The sequence below is a fragment of the Hydra vulgaris genome, chromosome 13 (assembly GCF_038396675.1).
Source record: "Hydra vulgaris chromosome 13, alternate assembly HydraT2T_AEP".
NCBI classification, from domain to species: domain Eukaryota; kingdom Metazoa; phylum Cnidaria; class Hydrozoa; order Anthoathecata; family Hydridae; genus Hydra; species Hydra vulgaris.
Window position 1 is genome coordinate 52308607 of NC_088932.1, and position 22144 is coordinate 52330750.

Here is a 22144-nt window from a genome sequence, read left to right on the forward strand (position 1 = left end):
AGTAAAGTATACAAAAAATAATATATTTCATACTATATAAACACCCAAACATGATATGAACGCTGATGAAATAATTCTTAGAGAAAACTTGAAACCTAAAAAAATAAAGTTGAAGCTGCAACATGCAAAAATTTAAAATTTTTTGAACTAGATTGTGACAATATTGGTGAGAAAATATGATCTCCTTCGTATATGTGTATGAAGGATATATGTACATATCCTTCAAACATATGGTTTTCATACTGAAGAATCTTGTGATAACTTTAAAGTATATTAACAGTAATAGTAATCCATATTGTTTAAAATAATTGTTCAATTTATTTCATTTTTCATTTATTGAATGTTAAATCATGGTAATTTAAAGAGTAATTCATTTTTATAGCACACATTTAAAAATATAAAAATTTTATTTGATAAACTATTTAACCAATATATCATATATTTTATTAAGTATTTTCAGCAGGTTTAATATTTAATAAAAATATATAAACAATATAAATGTACACACACACACACACACACACACACACACACACACACACACACACACACACACACACACACACAAAACATTTATAAAAAAAGTACAAGGCACTGTAGTATTTTTTAAATAATACTTTAAATCTAATTGTGGATGAATACACTTTTTAAATAATGCTTTAAATCTAACTATATGATGGATATACTTTTTAAATAATGCCTTAATTGTATATATCTAACCATGGATGGATATACTAATAATGTTTTAAATCTAATCCTGGATGGATATACTTGACTTAAAGACATTTATAGATAGCATTATATAAGTAGAATTTTTAAATTTACAACTTTAAACAACTTTGTTTTTACCTAACTTACAACTTTAAATTATGAAAGTCCATATTTCCATATTTGTATATAAATTTTGTTAACTTAAAAAAAAAAATGATTAACACATGTCAACACAAACCAATGAGTACTTATCCATATCACTTTCTTATTTTTATTTAACATGGTTACTAATTAGATTAAAAGTTTTTCGTATTGCATTGCATTTTTTATATAATACAAATACATCAGTCTCAAATTTAATAGAATGATGCTTTGTAATCATAAATTTTGACTTCACTCAAACTTTTTTTTTTTCAACTTACATCATGCTGATTTTTATGTCATCTTTTATTTGTTTAATTTGTTAAAATAAATAACATTTTTATTGGTACATTTCAATTGGTACATTTTTTTTTATCTTTATCGAATATATAGCAAGAGTAGAGCCTCTGTAAATAGATTAGTAGGTAAGTTGACTTAAAGTTTTGAATATATTTGTGTTTAGTTAGTCTAAGGTTTTTGTTGTCTTTAAATTAAGGGGTAAACAGATTCTATCTGTTGACCAGCCTTGCACCCCTTCTTCATCTATTAGGCTGACGCAGATGTATTTTTAATACATTGTTTCCAGTTTAGGATATTGAAAGCTGGATCTTCTTGACTCAATGCATCGGTTTGCTTGTGTCACTGTTTTTATGACTAGGCAACTCATTCTATTATCTCCTTATGAAGGTACAGCTCTAAAACTCAGTTTTATGGTTCTGAGGCCGGCTGGTAGTCAGGTTTCCCGAACTCTGTGGTAGCTGTCAGAGAGGCTGATTCCATCAACACCTGAAAAATATCAAAGTATTAACACTGCCATGTTGCGCATGGATGGTGTCCCTGTTTGTACTTTTCGTGTGCATTGCGGAGGCCACATTTGGAGCCCTTTGTTACGGGTTAGGGTTTATTAATAGTAATGAGGCAATTGCTTGGGCTATTAAACGGTGTTCTGAGTACTATCTAGCTTTGAGTCAAGTTCTTCAATCTAATTTAAAAATGAATAAAGTACCAAAAACTATAAAACACAAAAAACCATCATCATCACCAAGTTCTCTAAACCTATCATTCACTAATATTCGTGGTCTTCGAAGTAGCTTTTCTTCTGTTGAGTCTTATCTCTTGCAAAGTTCACCAGACCTACTTGCTCTTTGTGAGACTTATTTGAGTTCGGCTGTCTCATCTTGTGATCTTAGTGTTGATGGTTATCTTCCTCTGATTCGTAAAGACTACAATAGTCACATGCTTGGCCTGGGCATTTACATTCGTAAGAATTCACCTGTTTGTCGTGAAACTAGGTTTGAATCCACAGACTATTCTTTCATGTGCTTTCGTTTAGCACCACTTCACTCTATTGCCTTTCTCTTTGTTCTATATCGCTCTCCTTCATCTCAAGACTGCACTCTTTTTGATGTTATTTCTGATCATATTGACTAAGCCCTCTCTCTTTATCCATCAGCTAATAGAGTTGTTGTCGGTGACTTTAATGCTCACCACTCTGAATGGCTTGGCTCTAGTGTCAGTGACTCTGCAGGCATTAAAGCCCACAACTTTTGCCTTTCTCAATCCCTAACTCAAATAGTCAACTTTCCAATTCGCTTTCCTGACAACCCTAATCATTTACCTTCTCTACTTGACTTATGTCTTGTTTCTGATCCTAGTCAGTGCTGAGTTTCTCCACATTCACCCTTAGGTGCTTCTGATCACAGTTTGATCTCTTTAAAACTAATATCTCATTCTTCTTCATCACCTGTCGACAAATGTGCTTCTTACATAACTTCGTGGATTCAGGCTGGCATGGAATCTTTTATTCCCTCTCGACGATTCCAGGTCAAGCCTCACTCTCCTCCATGGTTTTCCTCACACTGTGCTGCTGCGATTGCCAATCGAAACCGTTACTTCCATATTTATCAGCAAAACAATTCTCCAGAAAACAGACGTCTGTTTATTACTGCTAGAAACAACTGTAAAAAGGTTTTGTCTAACGCCAAAACCCGTTATTCTCAGGTCATGAAATCTCGTATCTCATCTCAAAAATTAGGCTCTCGTGACTTCTGGAGAATCTTTAATAATATCAATAATAAGGGCAAATCTATAATTCCACCTCTCTTGTATGGTTCAGACTTTGTCACCTCACCTAAAGACAAAGCCGAACTGTTTGCTAAAAACTTTTCATCAATATCATCTCTTGATTCCACTAATTGCGTTCTACCTGATATTGCCAACAAACAGGTTGATCCATTGCTTGAGATTCATATCACTCCAGCATCTGTATCTAAAGTGATCTCCTGCCTAGACTCTTCTACAGCTTGTGGCCCAGACAACATACCTGTTATTGTCTTGCAGAAGTGTTCTCTGGAGCTGTCGCCTATACTCTTAAAACTATTCAACAAGTGCTTATCAGAGTCTTGCTTTCCAGCATGCTGGAAAGCCGCATCTGTTATCCCTATCTTCAAAAATTCTGGGGAGCGATCTGATTCGTCTAACTACCATCCCATAAGTCTTCTTCCTATCATAAGCAAGGTTTTTGAATCTTTAATTAACAAACACTTAATTTTTCATCTTGAATCTAATAACTTACTTTCTGACCATCAATATGGATTTCGATCTTCTCGTTCTACAGCTGATTTGCTAACAGTAATAACTGATAGGTTTTATCGTGCATTAGATGAAGGTGGAGAGGTTAAGGCCATCGCTCTTGACATTTCAAAAGCGTATGATAAAGTTTGGCATGCTGGTCTTCTCCATAAGCTTTCTTCTTATGGTGTATCCGGCAACATATTTAAGATCATTGAATCCTTCCTTTCCAATCGTAGCATAAAAGTTGTCCTTGATGGACAACACTCTTCTTCTTATTCTGTAACTTCAGGGGTTCCTCAAGGTTCTATCCTTGGCCCTATACTCTTTTTAATTTACATTAATGATCTTCCAGATATTCTCACATCTAAGGTGGCATTGTTTGTTGATGATACTACCATTTATTCTTGTCGTGATAAGAAACCAACACTCTCTGATTGCCTGGAGGGGGCATTTGAGCTTGAAAAGGATCTCACTTCTGCTACAGCATGGGACTCACAGTGGCTGGTGAACTTCAATTCAGATAAAACTCAATTTTTTTCAGCTAATCGTTATCGCAATAATTTAGATCTTCCTATATTTATGAATGGTGATGTACTCGATGAGTCTCCTATTCTTCATCTTCTAGGATTAACTCTTACTTCCAATCTTTCTTGGAAACCATATATCAAATCGGTTGCAAAATTAGCATCTGCTAAGGTCGCATCTCTTTATCGAGCTCGCCACTTTCTTACTCTGGATTCTATTCTCTATCTCTATAAATCTCAAATCCGGCCTTGTTAAAATACTGTTGCCATATCTGGGGCGGATCTTCTAATGATGCCCTTTCCCTTTTAGACAAGGTGCAAAAACGCATTGTAAACATAGTTGGACCTGCTCTTGCAGCCAACCTTCAACCATTATCACATCGTCGTAATGTTGCTTCTCTTTCTCTTTTCTACAAATACTATAATGGGCACTGCTCTAAAGAGCTAGCGTCTCTTGTGCCATCTACTTAAATTCATTCTCGTGTTACTCGTCATTCAATTAAGTGTCATCCTTTTTCTGTGACTGTTCCTAAGTGCTCCAAAAACGCTTATTTGTCTAGTTTTTTTCCTCGAACATCAGTTCTTTGGAATTCGCTTCCTTCATCTTGCTTTCCTGATTCATATAATTTGCTATCTTTTAAATCGTCCGTCAATCGTTATCTTGCTCTACAATCTTCATCTTTTCTCTTACAGTAACTTCCAACTTTAATTAGTGGCTGCTTGCAGCCTTGTTGGAAGCGAAGATTTTTAAAAAAAAAAAAAAAAAAAAAAAAAATAGATACAACTGTAATGATAAAGATATGTATATATATATATATATATATATATATATATATATATATATATATATATATATATATATATATATATATATCTATCTTTACACTTACTAATTGCATATATTGCTGTGTAAAAATATTCTTTTTTACTATAATATGCATTTATATTTTTTATTTCAGATTTATCATATGACATATTTTTAAATTAAAGGCAAAGATGTGTAAGACCTATAGCACATGAGGTGTGGGTCTAAAATAGCGGGCAGGACTACCTAAATCCCTTCTTCCATTCGGGTAGTAGTGGCTGTCATAAAAGAAAAAAGGCATGGGAGGGGAGGAAGAAGTGGGGTTACCTGCGTCTACAATTAGTATTATTTTGCAGATCTATAAAATAATAATTTTAGATGCAGTTTTTATTTTTTTCTATAATTTTGTTTTTATATAAATTATTTTGTTTGTATTTGTTTTTTTTATCGCTCTTCTGGATATAAACCTGTATATATCAGAAAAAGTACAATTAATTTCAATCAAAATTACATAATTACTATTCAACTACTACTGTTAAAATTTACTGATTGCTCTTATAAAAGATCTATTTTATTTTCTATTTTTTAAAAACCTATTCTGTAAACCTAAGAATTATCAAAAAATAAGGTTAATATGAAATTTGTGATTAAAAGTAATTTATTAGTTAAAATTTTATGTACTTATCAATTTCTAAATAATTATACGAATACTGATTTCTATTCGGTATAAAGTATATTTTTATTAACTTTTAGTTATTTTATAATTATTACAAAAACCAGTTTTTGATACTGTGAAAAATCAGTGTTTATTAATGAGAAACCCTTTTTAGTTACTGGGAAGAAATACTTTATTACTAGAAAGCTGGATTTTACCACCGGAAAGCCAGTTGTTTCATAACATTGACATGACATAATAGTATTACAATGTGTTTCATCTTGTTTTAGAAAAGCATAAAATTTTTTTAACTGAGACATTGATATCTGTTAATAAAAATGATTATTGATTTATAATTAGTTTTATTTGATTGATTATTAGTTTCATTACTGAGGCTGATAATTTTTAATATCATTCTCTAAAAGCTAAGTAAAAATCTAATAAAGTTACTGTTTTTTTTTATAACAGTAAGTTACTGCATTTTAAACTAAAAGTTATCTTCTATTTTTATATATATATATATATATATATATATATATATATATATATATATATATATATATATATATATATAGTGTTATTGTTTGATTTATTGAACTCTATTTTCATATCTTCTAGATATATTCTTTTTTTTTTAGCTATTGAACCTACACTGTGCCAAAAAAGTTTTCATCCACCTGTCCTGTTCGTTTTTCAGACGCGATAACTTTTTATTGAACAAAGATATAAGCAAAATTTCAACTAAATGATATCAGTTAACCATTCAAGAAATATTGTAAAAAAAGATTTTACAAAATAAAGAATAAAAAATTAAATATCGTATTTTAAACTACACAATGCCTGTTTTTTGCGCCAAAAGTGTTCATCCACTTTACAAAAATTAAATAAAATTGTTATGCAAACTCAATTTGCTAGTGTTTTAATATCTTGTGTTTCCACCACGAGCTTCTATTACCTCATGCAGTCTGTTTTTCATAGTATCAACTAATTTTTGGGTAATTTCTGGAGTGATTGAGCCCCACTCTTTCATAATTACTGATTGCTGCCGATTCCTCACATCATGGTTCCTAATTCTTCTACCTAATTCATCCCACAGATATTCGATAGGATTTAAATCTGGAGATTGTGCGGGTGTATGAAGTTGCTTAGCTATTTTAAATAAAAGCCATTCCTTGACACATTTGGCTGTATGTTTTGGATCATTATCTTGCTGAAAAATAAATGACTTAGTAAGTCCCAATTTGTGGGCACTTTCTTCCAGATTATTTTTTAGAATGTTTAAATACACATTTTGATCCATATTTCCATCAATGAAAACCAAGTTTCCTACACCTGAAGCACTTATACAGTCCCACACTAAAACACTTCCTCCACCATGCTTCACCGTTGGACACAAGTTTTGTTTTTTAAATGCTTCATTTGGTTTTCTCCAAACTTTAACTCTTCCATCTGATAAAAACACATTAAATTTTGACTCATCGGTGAAAAGGACAGATTCCTAGAATGTTTGTGGTTCATTAATATAAAGCTTTACAAAGTGTAGTCGTTTGGCTTTGTTTACTTTGCTGATATAGGGCTTTTTCAATGGTACTCTACCATTGTATCCAGCTCTTCTTAAGGTTATTCTAATAGTTTCAGGATCCACTTTTAAATTGTAATCATTTTGCAGCATTCCAGCAAGTTTTGGAGCACTTATTTTAGGATTCTGGATGAATCTTCTCAGAATAGCTCGTCGATGCAATACTTGAATCTTATTTGGACGTCCTGTACGTGGCTTATCAGCAACTTTTTTGGTGGTTTGGTATTTCTTGATAATGGACTGCACAGTTGAACATGGTTTCTTTACTATTTCTCCTATATTTCGCTGTGATTTTCCCTCCTTCTATAGTCTAACAATAAGTGATCGAATTTCCTCTGCAACTCTCATTTTTAATAATTATTCTAACAAAAATTAAAAAATATAAAAGATTCATATAAGGAAAAAATAATACAAAAATCTTACTAAATCTAATTTATATTTAAAAAATGTTACTTTAATACTGATTACATAACAAATTGAGGTTGGAGTGCAGGGTGGATCAAAACTTTATTGGCGCAAAAAACAGGCATTGTGTAGTTTAAAATGCGATATTCTTTATTTTGTAAAATCTTTTTTTACAATATTTCTTGAATGGTTAACTGATATCATTTAGTTGAAATTTTGCTTATGTCTTTGTTCAATAAAAAGTTATCGCGTCTGAAAAACGAACAGGACAGGTGGATGAAAACTTTTTTGACACAGTGTATATTATCAGCAACATTATTTTTAGTAAGTAAGAAACAGCTTGGCAATTACCGTTTTTATCTTTTACATATTGCACTTACTTTTTTTTATGGAATTGTTATATGATAAGATTTATGTGTTTTTCTATAATAGCTTTTTAAGTTTTTACCAATTAAAAGTCATGATGTAAAATAGCAAAGCAAGTGTTATCACTTGCAAAATAGTTAAAAAATGTATAAACAGTTTTTACTATATTATATTTCATTGAACAATTTCATGGAACTAATTGCTTCTAATCATTTACTAAAAACAAAGACAAAATATTTTGATATAAATTTTTATTAATTTATATTTCTATATCATGATTTGGTTTTTTTATCCTTAACCCTTTAAAAGTCCTGTGCTGCACAAAGTCCTACACCACATTCTGCACATTCAAATCTGGAATCATTTTGAATTTTGTATTTGTAACATACCACACATCTTCTCTGAGCATTAATCTTTTATTATAATTTTCATTAATCACTCATCAAATAATTTTTTATCTCTTCATGAAAAAATATTTGCTTTTATGATAAAGTTTTTTGCACTGAAAAAACTTCCTTATCGACCATATTTAAAATTAAAGTGAACATGTGTAAAAAACTTCCTTATCGGCCATATTTAAAATTAAAGTGAACACGTGTAAAAGTGAATTATTGAAAAAAAAGCTATGTTGTTATGTAGTAATAAATTTTGTGACGATTAGACGTATAACTACTGATGAACAAGAAGGAAATATGAGGAAATACATAAAACCATATTATATTTAACTACGACATTTGGAAACCACTTTTAGTTTGCATAATATTACGACATGGACATTTAGAAACCACTTTAAATTTGTGTAATAATATGACATGGACTGTTAAAGGGTTAATGTTGATAGGTTTGGAGCCATCCATAAAGTAGGTACACTCATAGAGGGAGGGGAGGGGGTCTTCAAATAGTGTTTGAAAGCGTATTGGGGAGTCAATATAAAAGTACACTATTTAAAAAAAAATTTCCTTAGTAATTTTGTTTTTTTAATTTATCACAATTAGCAAGTACTTGTTAATAACTAAATGTTATTTAATTATAGGTGATAATATATGGTGTCCTAATGAGGGTGTCTGAAAAAAAACGCCTGCCTAAGTAAAGCTTATTTTTATTTGATTCATCCATTAAAAAAAAATTTGTGAAAATAAAAATATTGTGACTTGACTGTGGTTCGATTACAGGCCTCCAATGAGAAACCACTCCCATTATTCTCTCAGAAAGAAAAAAAAAAGATCTTTAAATTTCAAACAGGGCCTCTAAATTTGCACTTTTGGGAGAAGGGAGACTTAGTAAAGTAGTTAAAAGTAGGCATGGCAACAAGGGAGGGAGGGGGGGCTGAGAAGAGGCTTCAAATTCCTAAATTTTTGACATAAGTACTATATGGGCAACCCCTTTGCTCTTTCACAACCTAACTCACACATCAAAATGATGACAGGTTGCCAAAAACAGATAAATCGGTTTTTCATTTATTATGTTTTTATTTTTTTCTTTAATATAATATTTTATATAACATTTCATAATTCAACTACTTTTTTTAGATTTGTCAAATGATGTATTTATGCAATAAGACAAATAAATACAATTATTGTTTTGTTAAATTGTTAATAAATGTGTTATAAAAATTATTTTTTGTTTCTTTCATTATATATTTATTATATACATTATATAGTGCATTTTTCTATGTCAGTGATTAGTGTTTATGTTACTTAAGACCTACCAGACCCGTACTTTACAAGTAAAATAGCTAAACATTATTTGAAAATTATTAATTAATATTAGATAATTATTTTAGTTATTATGAAGATCTCGTTTTTTTTCTATTTACTTATAAATTTTTATTTTTAACTGGCTTAACAAATGTATTTTTAGCTACCCCAAACACCTCCCATAGAGATTGGTTTGTATGAAATAGACATGTTGGCTAAAGATTTCTTTTTTAGAAACAGAAAATTGTTACAAGAAAAGTTTTACAATATAGTTTTTGTGCCAATTTTTGTCAAGGGCTACAGCTTATTATTATAAAAAGTCTTACCTAAAACTTTCACAAAGTTTTAGGTTTTTTTTTTAATTTTAATTTACTTCCAACAAGGCTGCAAGCAAACACTATTTAAGTTAAGAGTTACCAGAGAACAAAGAATACTGTTAAAAAGAAAGAAAAAGATTGACAGAAGAATTTAAACCTCAAACACACTGAGTGTTTTCTCTTAGGTCCCTAATATCCGAGAAAGGATGTTTATTAATTTATGAAATTTTAACTACCAACCCCAAGCTTATTAAGACCGATCCCCATCCCAACCCCTGTTTATTAACTTTTATCTCAAAACTAAAAAAAAAAAAACTGATTAAAAATCAAAATAAAAAGTAATAAAAATCATTATTATCAACCATGCGGAAGTCTGCAGAGTTTATACCAAATTTATACTGATAACAATATATTTCAAGTCTCACATTATTGGACTACTTTGGACCTAAAAAGTATTCCATTATATAAGTGAAACTTTGTTTGAAAAGAGTATTTCAAATATGTCCTCAATTTAAAGCATTTTATTTGACATAACTTACTTGCAAAATGGTGTTGAAATAGCTCATTTGAAATATAAAACTTGATTATGCAATAAAAAGAGACATTTTAAAATTTAACAACTTTTTTATGCTTATTAGTAACACAAAAAAAAAAAAATTTCAAATTGAAAAAAAAATTTGAAAATATTTGATTTAAAAAAAAAAAAGCTTTATATTTTGCAGCTTAGAAGCATAGGACATAATAATTATACAAAAATACATACATTTTATAAAAGCTGAATGTTTCAACTATAAAATGGTATATAATGTAATTTTTGAAAAAGTATTTTATTTTAATTTTTGTCCACTACCTGGTCCATTGTGCAGTATAAAACCACCACCTGGTCCATTGTCCATTGAAATTATGATAAATAGCTGTTAAAACATTGTGCATTTGACCGCAAGCCACACTACAATTAAAACTGTTTTATTCATGCTTTGTAACAAATTCTTAGCCTCCCTTTCATTGAGAACCCCCCATTTACTAGCTCTGAACTAAAATTCCTACCTCTCCTTTTATCCCCCTCCCCTTGGATCAAGCACCCAAGAGTACGGGCAATCTAGATAAAATTTAAAGCACACAAAATTAATAATTGATAGACTCAAAACTCACGCTTCAATCCCAAATAGATTGCACCAACTGTTGAGCAATGCCCAGCAATTATAATATGAGGTTCAACCACTGACATTCATCGTGCTGATTTACAATATTTTCAGCAGGAGAAACCGTCAATTTTACATAGTATTTGGGATATGTTTAAAGCACACAAAATTAATAATTGATAGACTCAAAACTCACGCTTCAATCCCAAATAGATTGCACCAACTGTTGAGCAATGCCCAGCAATTATAATATGAGGTTCAACCACTGACATTCATCGTGCTGATTTACAATATTTTCAGCAGGAGAAACCGTCAATTTTACATAGTATTTGGGATATGTTTAGAATTAGAAAGTTTGATAATATCACGCACAATGCAAATTAATTTTATGAAGATGTAATTAATATTCGAGTTCCATTTCAACATAATTTAAACATCATCAAAAATTTAATTTAAGCAGAACCATTAAACATCTACAAAGACACTGAATGAATGAACTGAATGAGAGAACTACATGGTTTTTTATTTCAGAGTTTGTATGATGCCTAACCTGTTTAAACAGGTTTGGATCAAGCAATGCTAGGGACCAAAAGTAAAATGCAGTTTTGCAATTGATGGAATGATTTAACTATTACTTTATCTATTTAGCTGAAAATAAGTTTAAATACTTAAAAACTAATAAACCTTATTACATATCACATCACTCAACCTACTTCTATTACATCATCGCACACTGTCTTTACAAAATGTTACCTGGATTGTTATCACGAATTAGTGAACTAAATTTAAACTTTGATAGGTTATTGTCATCACATCTAAAATTGATATAAAATATTAAAATTTAATAATGAAGATAAAACAATATCATAAAAAATATTTATAATTGAGTTGATATTGAATATATCGATTGTTAATTATTTTCATATTTTATTTGAAACTCAAAAATGGGATATTTTCTGTAACAAAATTGAGGTTAATAACTTTTTAAAATAGAAGTCTTTTCAATTTTTTCTAATTTGACTTTACATACTAGATTTAAAAGATTCATTTAAATAATGTAAATTTTTTAAATAAATATAACCCAAAATATATAACACTTAGGAATGTTATAAATAAAATAATGATAACAGTGAAAAAATATAAATAACATGAATAAATAAAAAAATTTAAATTACAAAGTTAAATTTCAAGTCTAAAAACAAACAAAAAAGAAAATTATCTTCAAAAGCTATCAAGAACAACCATTAAGATATTTGAGAAAAATTTATCTAGAAACAAAAAAAAGTAATGAAAAAAGACACCATTAAGATATTAACTAAGAATAACATTTTTTTAAACATTTTTTTTAAACGACTGCGAGCAACCAATAGAGTTGGAAATTACTGGAAGAGAAAAGATGAAGTTTACAAAGCAAGATAACAATTAACAAATAACTTAAAAGATAAGCAAATTCCAGTATTTGTAAATAAATTGTAGTATTTATAGAAAAGAGAAAGAAAAGCAACATTATGACAATGTGACAATGATTGAAGGTTGGCTGCAAGAGCAGGTTCAACCATGTTTACAATGCGTTTTTGCACCTTCTCTATAAGAGAAAGGGCATCATTTGAAGATCTGCTCCAGATATGGAAACAGTATTCCATATGAAGCTGACTTTGAGATTTATGGAGATAAAGAATAAAATCCAGAGTAAGAAAGTGGCGAGCATGATAAAGAGATGCAACCTTAGCAGATGCTAATTTTGCAATCGATTTGATATAATGTTTCCAAGAAGGATCAGAAAGAAGAGTTAATCCTAGAAGACGAAGGGTAGATGACTCATAGAGTACGTTACCATTCATAAATATAGGAAGATCTAGATTGTTGCAATAATGATTAGCTGAAAAAAATTGAATTTTATTTTTGAGTTAAAGTTTACCAGCCACTGAGAGCGCCATGCTGTAGCAGAATTGAGATTCTTTTCAAGCTCAAATGCTCCTTCCAAGCAATGAGAGAGTATTGGCTTCTTATCAAGACAAGAATAAATGGTAGTATCATGTACATACAATGCCGCCTTTGTTAATATAAATAATAAAAAGTATAGGGCCAAGGATAGAACCTTGAGGAACCCCTTAAGTTACAGGTAATAAAAAAGAGTGTTGTCCATTGACAAAAACTTTTATACTACAATTGGTAAGAAAGTATTCAATAATCTTGAAGATCTTACCTGATACACCATAAAAAGAGACCTTATGGAGTAGACCAGTATCAAAGAGTAGACAGTATCAAAGGCTTTACAAATGTCAAGAGTGATAGCCTTAACCTTTCCACATCTACCTAATGCATGATAAAAAATATCAGTTATTACCGTTAACAAATTAGCAGTAGAACAAGAAGATCGACATAATGGTACATTACATTACAAAATCAAAAAAACTTTGAGGGAAAACTTTTATCAAATTAAACAGTTAGTTTACAAATTTAAAAATATGGCATTTCCAATCAGCCTCTTGAATGGATAGACTCATCCTTATATAATAGAAAGCATTAAACAATCATGAGAAAAAATCCAATCCAATTGCGTAATTGTTGAATTTTGTTTGTAAACTTAAATGTTTGTAAACTATTTTGTTTGTAAACTTAAAATCATCGAATATATAATTATATAACAAAATATATATAAAATATATAACAAAATGCGGTAGTGGTGTAGTGGTAAAGCGCTTGCTTTATAAGCAAGAGGCTCCGAGTTCGATCCCCACCACGTCCCTGGTAGTACCGCGCTCAACTTGTTTCTCCGCGCAGCGGCCTTGTTCGTCAAGGTTCGTGTTTCGGAGTTATAGAGTTGAGAGAGGGTTATAACCACTATTAAGTAGCCTCCTCATCTGTAGTGGCCTTCATGGCCTTGAGGAGGTGAATAACAAAAAAAAAAAAAAAAAAAAAAAAAAAATTATTGCAACTAATATAAGCTTTATTTATATATAACTGTTTATATATAATTATTGCAATTAACATCAAGTGACAACTTTGATATTACTTAGTTGATAAAAATATTGTGCTATTTCATATAACCAAATTGCTTATATTTTATTAATTATATTAATTGCAATAATTATATATAAATATAGCTAAAAGTGTAAAATAAAGATAAAACATACTGTATTTTTTTTTGTTTACTATTCAAAAGTGAAGCCACATGCTTGTAGATATATTCATTACTAGATTTTATTTTGTCTGTTTGCATCCAAATAAAGCCCTGTAAAAAATTATTATATAACAAAATTAAAGAACTTTACATTGGTTTATCTTAAATTATACTTCACACTAGTATAAATAGTTTGTTCTTCTACTAGTACTTTTGTGTTTAAATTTATGATTGATAAGTTTTTAATTAATTAAAAACATTTAGAAAAAGAACTTTTAATTAAAATAATTTTAGTTAAATATTAAAAAAAAAAAAAACTAGAACTTTTAGTTAAAATAATTGTTTGAAAAAACATATTTGCATATTTTATTATTTTTATTATTATTATATTTTATTGTTATTTTTATAAAAAAATGCCTATTTTTGAAAAAAACTTTTGAAAAAGTTTTATTATGTATTGTTGAGCTTTATTATGTCTTGTAATACAATTCAATGAAAATATCACAAAAACATAAGATAATTTTTTTGAAAAGAGGTCTTCAGATATTTAATGCAATTTTTACACTGTTGTTCTTGTTACAAAATAAAAAATAAATTCTATGCATATACTAGAGTTGTAATAGAGTTTAAACATTACACAATGACTAAGTTAGAAATGGCTACAATTTTAAGAAAATATTTTAATGTCTTCAGTTGCCGCTAGAGGGCTGAGTTTTTATGAAAAAACACAATTACATTTAAAACAAAGTAATTTTAATTATGTTGTTAATGCTTTCACTTGTTGTCACTGTTACGATAATGGAATAAAAGCAATTAAAATGTAATAAACCAAACATTCTTTGCCAATGGTTACTAATTAATGGTTAATAATTACAGCTGAGATTTTTAAATGAAATTAAAGCATATAAAACTTCAATAATTCCGCCCTTTTATTACCATCTGCATTAATTACCACAACTTATGTCTGTAATCAAAATATTTAATAAATATTCATTTATTATTTTAATGGCAAAAATGTCTTCTGCTGCATTGACACAGGAAAAAGTCTACTTATCCTATCTTTGGTTCACCAGCAGACTTACGTGAAACATACAGACAAGTTGAAGTCCAAAAAGTATGCAGAAAATACTTTATTTGACGTTGCAGCATGCAAATGCCTTGATTTTTCTAAATGCATCTGTAAAAAAGTAAAAAGGTACCAGAGAAAGAACATTTTCTTAGCGATCAGAGATTTATGAGGATTATATATATGGAAGGACTCGATATTCAAACTACTTTAAGATTACGGCAAAAAGAAGCAAGTAAAAAAGTAAACAGTCCTTTACTGTCTAACCCATCAACACAGTCTTGTGCTCAATTGAAGCTCAAGCAATATCATCAAGCCGCATTCAGAGTTCAAGAATAAGATGCTGATTATTTAGACACAGCTGAAGGCCGCAAGCAAAAAAGGTACAGAAAAGATAAAACTGAACAAATGAGATCGCCGTTGTTATCCTAAGCACAAGCCATGCGATAGAGTAGGTGTTTCAAGCAGTGGTGCTGCTGGAAGAAATGAACATAATTTCAAAAGAAGACCAATCTAAAGTAATTGATAAAAATAAGATTTAAAGAGAATGAAAGAAAAACAGACTTAAAATGCAACATTTAGACCATGAAAATATTCAAATGTTAGAAGGTTTGAATTTTGATGGAAGAAAAGATACCACATTAGTTATTGATACAAACAAGGAGAAAAATATACAAAAAAACTATCAAAGAACATGTAGTTTTAGTAAAAAAACCAGGGTCAAAGTATCTAGGGTATGTAGAAACTGCATTAGGATGTGGATAAAGCATTAAGACAAGTATAAAAACATTTTTAACTCAAAACAACATTGATATATTCAAATTAGTTGCCATGGGTTGTGACAGAACAGTTGTAAATGCCATTCTTAATAATAATTATTGGTTTGTTCGAATTAGAACTAAAAAGACCTGTCCACTGGTTTATCAAATACATGCCGATGAACTGCATCTACAAAAATGTTGCCTCTACAAAATTTACATGCTAAATAACTGCCTCTAATTCAAAAACTAGATGGACCTATATATCAGGACCTAACAGATGATCTGGACCAATCGGAAGAGAAATTAAATTGTGTGATACCTTGCCAATTACATTCGATGTGTCACATTTCCAAAAATAGACAAAAAACCTTTTAGTTCTGACCAAAAATACTTACTTGATATTTGCAAAGCAATATCTACAGGCTATTGTCCAAACGCTTTGGCTAACCGAAATCCTGCAAAACATAACCATGCCAGATATCCACCTGGCATGGTTAAGTTTTGCAAACCACTGCAAACAGAATATTGAGGTATTATGTTGGATGTAGCAAGCCATCACACAGGCTGAGAGAAATAGTTAAGTTAGTTATTAAAGTTTACTGCCAAATGTAGTTCAATATAAGATGTAATCCCTAATGCACAAAAGGTGCAAGACATTTATGGCTAACCATCAATTTATTTAGGTATGCCAGTAGTGAAATAAAAAGTATCATCGATCCAGTTATACAAAGGAATGCTTTTTTTGCGCATACAGAAAACATGCTTCTTGCTATGATATTGAATACTTTGAAGCAAAAGACTATATAGACCTAATTGATTGGAAAAAATATGAACTAAATGAACCTCCGATTATTGCTCACATTTCAAATGAAAATTTAACTGAAATGTTAACAAATGTTTATTTTCCAGATGTGCAGCATTTTACATGCCATACTCAAGGAGTAGAGAGATGCATCAAACTTGTAACCGAAGCTTCAGATCAAGTTGACAGTTTGGCTAATAGAGATGGCTTCATTCGTGCATGACTTGCATCACAAAAAATAATGTCTTTATTCAACACAAAAAGACAGTTTGAGACAGATCCAAATGAATTAGATAGTTGAACTTTATTACAGCTCAATTTTAAACATTTTTCAAAAATATTTTCCACTCTATTAAAACTTTAATTGTACATTATGGACTGCAGAGATCGTTTGCCAGAAACTTGTGAAAGAGTGTTTTTTCATAAAAAATCAGCCCTCTAGTGGCAACTGAAGACATTAAAATATTTTCTTAAAAATTGTAACCATTTCTAATTTAGTCATTGTGTAATGTCTAAACTCTATTACAACTCTAGTATATGCATAGAATTTATTATTTTTTATTTTGTAAAAAAAGGTCAGAAAATGTGTTTTTTTAAGAAAAATAAAATCTTAGAGCGAACTGAAGACATAGAAAAAATATAAAAAAATTTGGCACTTTTACTTTTTATAGCATTATGCAACTTTTCCGCTATTACAATTTCAAATTCAAAAAAAGTTGTTTTTTGATACACCCTAATGCCCATTGCCTTTTAAACCGTTTCTCTAATATAAACGCCATCACATAAACATGTAAGCTTATACACACCTGGATTGCTATTTGGTAATAAATTGGATTTGTTATTGGTTAAAATTGTTTTCAAAGTTGGCGGTTTTGTAAATATAACTTTTTTATCTGCAACTTTTATATATCTACATGATTGTTTTTGATTATGAGATTTTTTTAGAAACTCTTTTAACTGATCTTTTATGGCCATTTTTGACAAACATTTATTATAAATTGTATTTCATTTTTAAGGTATTTTTTAGTGAACAAATATTTGTGGCTCTTGATATAAAACCTTTAAAGAAGTTATTGTAGGAATAATGTTTGAATTTGGTTTTATTTGTATATTTGTAAATTGCAGATTTTCAATGGATTTTGAAATCATAGTGGAAATTATTTGTTTTATCTAAAAAGTATAAATTCTTCCTTTACTTTTCTATTTCCAATGTGCATTAAATTGCAAGACCTTGATAATTTAACAAGCCCAAGAACTTGTCATGTTTTTCTAATATATCAAAACTCACATGACTGTCACCAATATAACTATTGTATGACATAGGTGAAAATAAGCTTATTTCTTCAAATTTCTAAGCTTTTACTTTCAAATGTAGCAAAAATGCCTCTGCAACCATTAGTGATAGTCCATTACTGATAGTCCAATAGAGCCAGAATTTGGTATGATTTTATCACTTCATCACTGTTTTCACTTTATTGACAAATGAAAAGGGATTTAGGAATCTTATTTTATTTTTATTTAGAGTTGGTTGTATTATTTTAACAAGATATTCTGAAGAACCATAAAGTGAATTACTGGTAGTGGAAACCACTGGTCTCATTAGATAGCTTTTATCTGATTTATGAGCCTTTATAATGCCATACAGTCATCAAGAAATGCAATCAGAAGAATGAAAATTGTTTTCTTTTCTCAACTTACGCAAAAACTTTGAGAATTTTTTTGTGATGGTTTGTGTAGGCCCATAATTGATAGTTACTGATTTTTTAATTTTATCACCCAAATTCTCAAAAGCATCTGATTTGTTATTTGCGACAAACCTTTATTAAACAGATAAACTTTTAAAGCATCTTTATTCTTTTTTAAATTATTCAAAACAAATCTTTGTTCCCTTGTGAGATTCTATGTGTCTAGTAATTTTGTTTTTAAAGATTAAAATTTTACTAATATTTTGTAGTATACTTTCTATATCAGGATTTTTGTTTTGTTTTTATACATATAAAGCAAAATGAGTCAATCAAGGTTAACAAATCAACAAACAAAAAATACTTTCTTATATGAATGTGTAAAATTTGGTCTTAAATAAAACAGTTTGACTATAAAAGCGTTGTAACCCCATTTGTGGAAGATTTAAAACTCGTGGTTTAATTACTCTTGTTTTCTCTTTTGCATTTTTTTAATGGGTTTTTATGGGTTTTTATAGGTTTTATAAAGGGTTTTTATGGGTTTTTTGATAAAGATTTTCATATTTTTCTTTTAAAAGCGTTTTTTTGAAATGTTCATTTTTCGATTTCTCTGTAACACTTTCAACAATGTTGTAATGGTAAGGCATCAAAATACTTTTTAATTCTAAACTAATATTTTAATAAATTTCTCATGTTTAAAAAAGGCAATATTTTGCTTTGTTTTGAACATATATTAATAACTTTAGCTGATGTTCCAAGGTTTTTAGCTTTTTTCAATTAATTGGGGATTTAATCTTAAATAAAGAAGGGATAATATTATAAGAAATACATCTTTGTAAAAATATAAACTGTTTTTATGTTGTATTATAAATTTTCTAGCTATATAAAGTAGTGATTTCTTGTTTCAATAACATCACTTGTAGTACATGATAATTTATTTAATATATAAAAACATAAAACACTAATTTCATAAAATACTTAATTTTAATTTAATTATGTCATATTTCAGTCTGATATGCTTAGATCATCGAAAGCATAAAATAAAGTACAATAAAAATATCACAAAAAATGTATATAAATAACCTTTAAGAAGACATAAAGATGAACTGATGTAAGGTGAAAACTATTTTAATATTTCAATATTTTTTTTTTTGAAAAGAGGTCTTTTACATGTTAACTTTATAATGCCTTTTAACTTTTATCATGTTTTGTTTAACTTTACTATGTCTTGTTTAACATAGAAAAAAAAAGAATGTCTTCATTATATTTATGTCTTGTTTTACTTAGAAAAAAAGTTGTGTTTTTAAAAAACAGTAAAAGATCATTTGTCATCAATACCTTATATGTCTATATCTATATTAAAAGTTGACAATAAAGAGATTTTAAATTGACTACTTCTGCATTCTCTGCTGTGAAATAGACTACACACACACAAGCACGCACATATATATTTATATATAGTGACATATAATATATATATATATATATATATATATATATATATATATATATATATATATATATATTTATATATATATATATAAAAAAGAAATAAAAAAAAAATAAATAAAAAAAAACATATATATACAGTGGCGGCAGAAAGTCATGCACCCAGCAACTTTTACAACAAAATTTTGATTTTAGAATAGGTTTTAAAAATAAAAACAACCAGATTTGAAGTTCTTTAATGTCAAGGTTGTTTACTTTGTGTAGGAACTTTATATTTTTTTGTGACTTTTAATTTTTAGTAACTTTGCGGTAATTTGGATGTTAATTTATGCGATCAGCTGATGTCCCTTTAAATTTTGTTTACAATTGATATATTTGATAATACTTTATTTATTTGCATTTTGGGCTTGTAACTTACCAGTCCATGTTATTTTGTATTTGTTTTTCGGTTTTTAGTGGATATTAATTGTAATTTTTACATTGGTTGCATTATTTATTGTTTTATTTTGGAAAATGGAGGTTAATATGATGGGCCTAATTGTGCAATTAAGACTTGGCATTGGGGGTCACAAATTTTACTTGCTTAGCATTTATTTGGTATTATTTTTCATTCTAAATATTGTTTAATGATGTATTTCATATTACTTGGCATTATAAAACAATTTTTTTATTTTAGATTTATATTTATAAAATTATTATCATGACTGGAGCGAAGAAGCTGACTGCGGAGGAGCGGCTGGAGGTGGTTGTGCAGGTCAGGAATGGATCGAATTCTGATGCAGTGGCTCAGAAAATGGGAATAAGCAAGTCAACAGTAACTAGGCTGATGAGGAAATACAGGGAGACAGGATTGGTGGCTGATAGATCCCGCAGTGGTCATCTGAAGAAGACATCGACTAGAGATGATTGTCTTCTTATCCGAATGAGCTTAGCGGATAGGCGGTTAACTGCTCCTGATATAGCTGCCAGGCTGTATAGACTATATAGAATCAGGCTGGCTGTTAGGACTGTTAGAGCCAGGCTGCAGAAAGCTGGTTTAAACACTTGTGTGGCTGCAAAGAAGCCGCTGTTAACTTGTGATCACCACCGAGGCGGAGAGCATTTGCACTGATACATCGTGGCTGGACTATCGATCAATCGAAACAGGTTCTCTGGAGTGATGAGAGCAGTTTTCAAGTATTTAGCGGTGGGAAGAGAGTTTTAGTGAGGAGAAGAGTAGGTGAAAGATACCACAGCAGTTGCATTAATGCTACTGTGAAGCACGGAGGAGGGCCTATCATGGTTTGGGGTTGCATGTCATGGTCTGGGATAGGTCAATTGTACTGCTGTGTAGGTGCAATGAACCAGGACCAGTACATTGGAGTCCTATGAGATCACATGCTCCCTTCAGCTGGTGCTTTATTTGGCAGACAAGGTGAGTTTGTCTTTCAGCAGGACAACGCACCCTGTCACAAAGCTAAGCGGGTATGTGATTTCTTAACCCTCAAACGTGTACGAGTCTTGGAGTGGCCTCCTCAGAGCCCTGACCTCAATCCCATTGAACATCTGTGGGAGATCATCTTCTGAAAGCTGCAGGTATCCAAACCCACTGGTTTGGAAGATTTGTGGAGGTGTTTGAATGAAGCGTGGGAAAGCATCACCCCAGAAACCTTACATTCATTGGTTGAGTCCATGCCACGGTGTATCATGCATGTCCTCAAAGCCAAAGGGGGTCATACAAAATATTAAACATATCATTATTTTTATTTTTAAGACATTTATATTTCATGTTGCTAACATTTGGGACAGTTATTAGTGTTTTTTAAATAAAATTTATATGTGTAAATAGTAAAAAAGTGTTATTTTTCAGTTGGGTGCATGACTTTTTACCGCCACTGTGTGTGTATATATATATATATATATATATATATATATGTATATATATATATATATATATATATATATATATATATATATATATATATATATATATATTAGGATGTCCCTAAAAACAACTTTTTTGAAAAAAATCTGCTCCTACCCCTTAAATGTGTTCTATATAATACGAAAACACTAGATTTAAATTTTTTTTGAAAAAAACATATTTATAGAGGTCCCCCAAGACCCTTTAATATTTAACGGGTCCCTAATACTTTCAAAAAAAAAGTTTCTCAAAAATAGGTCAACCTGGTACTCAAATGAAGCGCAATTATATAAAAATTTCAAAAATATTATTCATTTTGAAAAATAAATTTGAAGTTTAAACTTATTTATCACAATTATCATGAAAAATTCACTTATTTCATTTTTTGCTTAAAAACAAGATTTTTACGTAATAAAACCTAAAATAACTTTATTATTAAAT

At 29.7% G+C, this 22144-nt stretch overlaps 1 protein-coding gene across 1 annotated transcript in view; it reads right to left on the reverse strand.

The window, feature by feature from the left end:
- The window catches only part of LOC101236485 (stimulated by retinoic acid gene 6 protein-like), an 87554-nt gene that overhangs the window by 28715 nt on the left and 36695 nt on the right, over positions 1-22144 (reverse strand). The window contains exons 8-10 of the mRNA XM_065816730.1: positions 14054-14151; positions 11670-11731; positions 34-95 (exon numbers count right to left, since the gene is read on the reverse strand). Coding sequence (XP_065672802.1) covers positions 34-95; positions 11670-11731; positions 14054-14151 — 222 coding nt within the window. The remainder of the gene's footprint in view (positions 1-33; positions 96-11669; positions 11732-14053; positions 14152-22144) is intronic.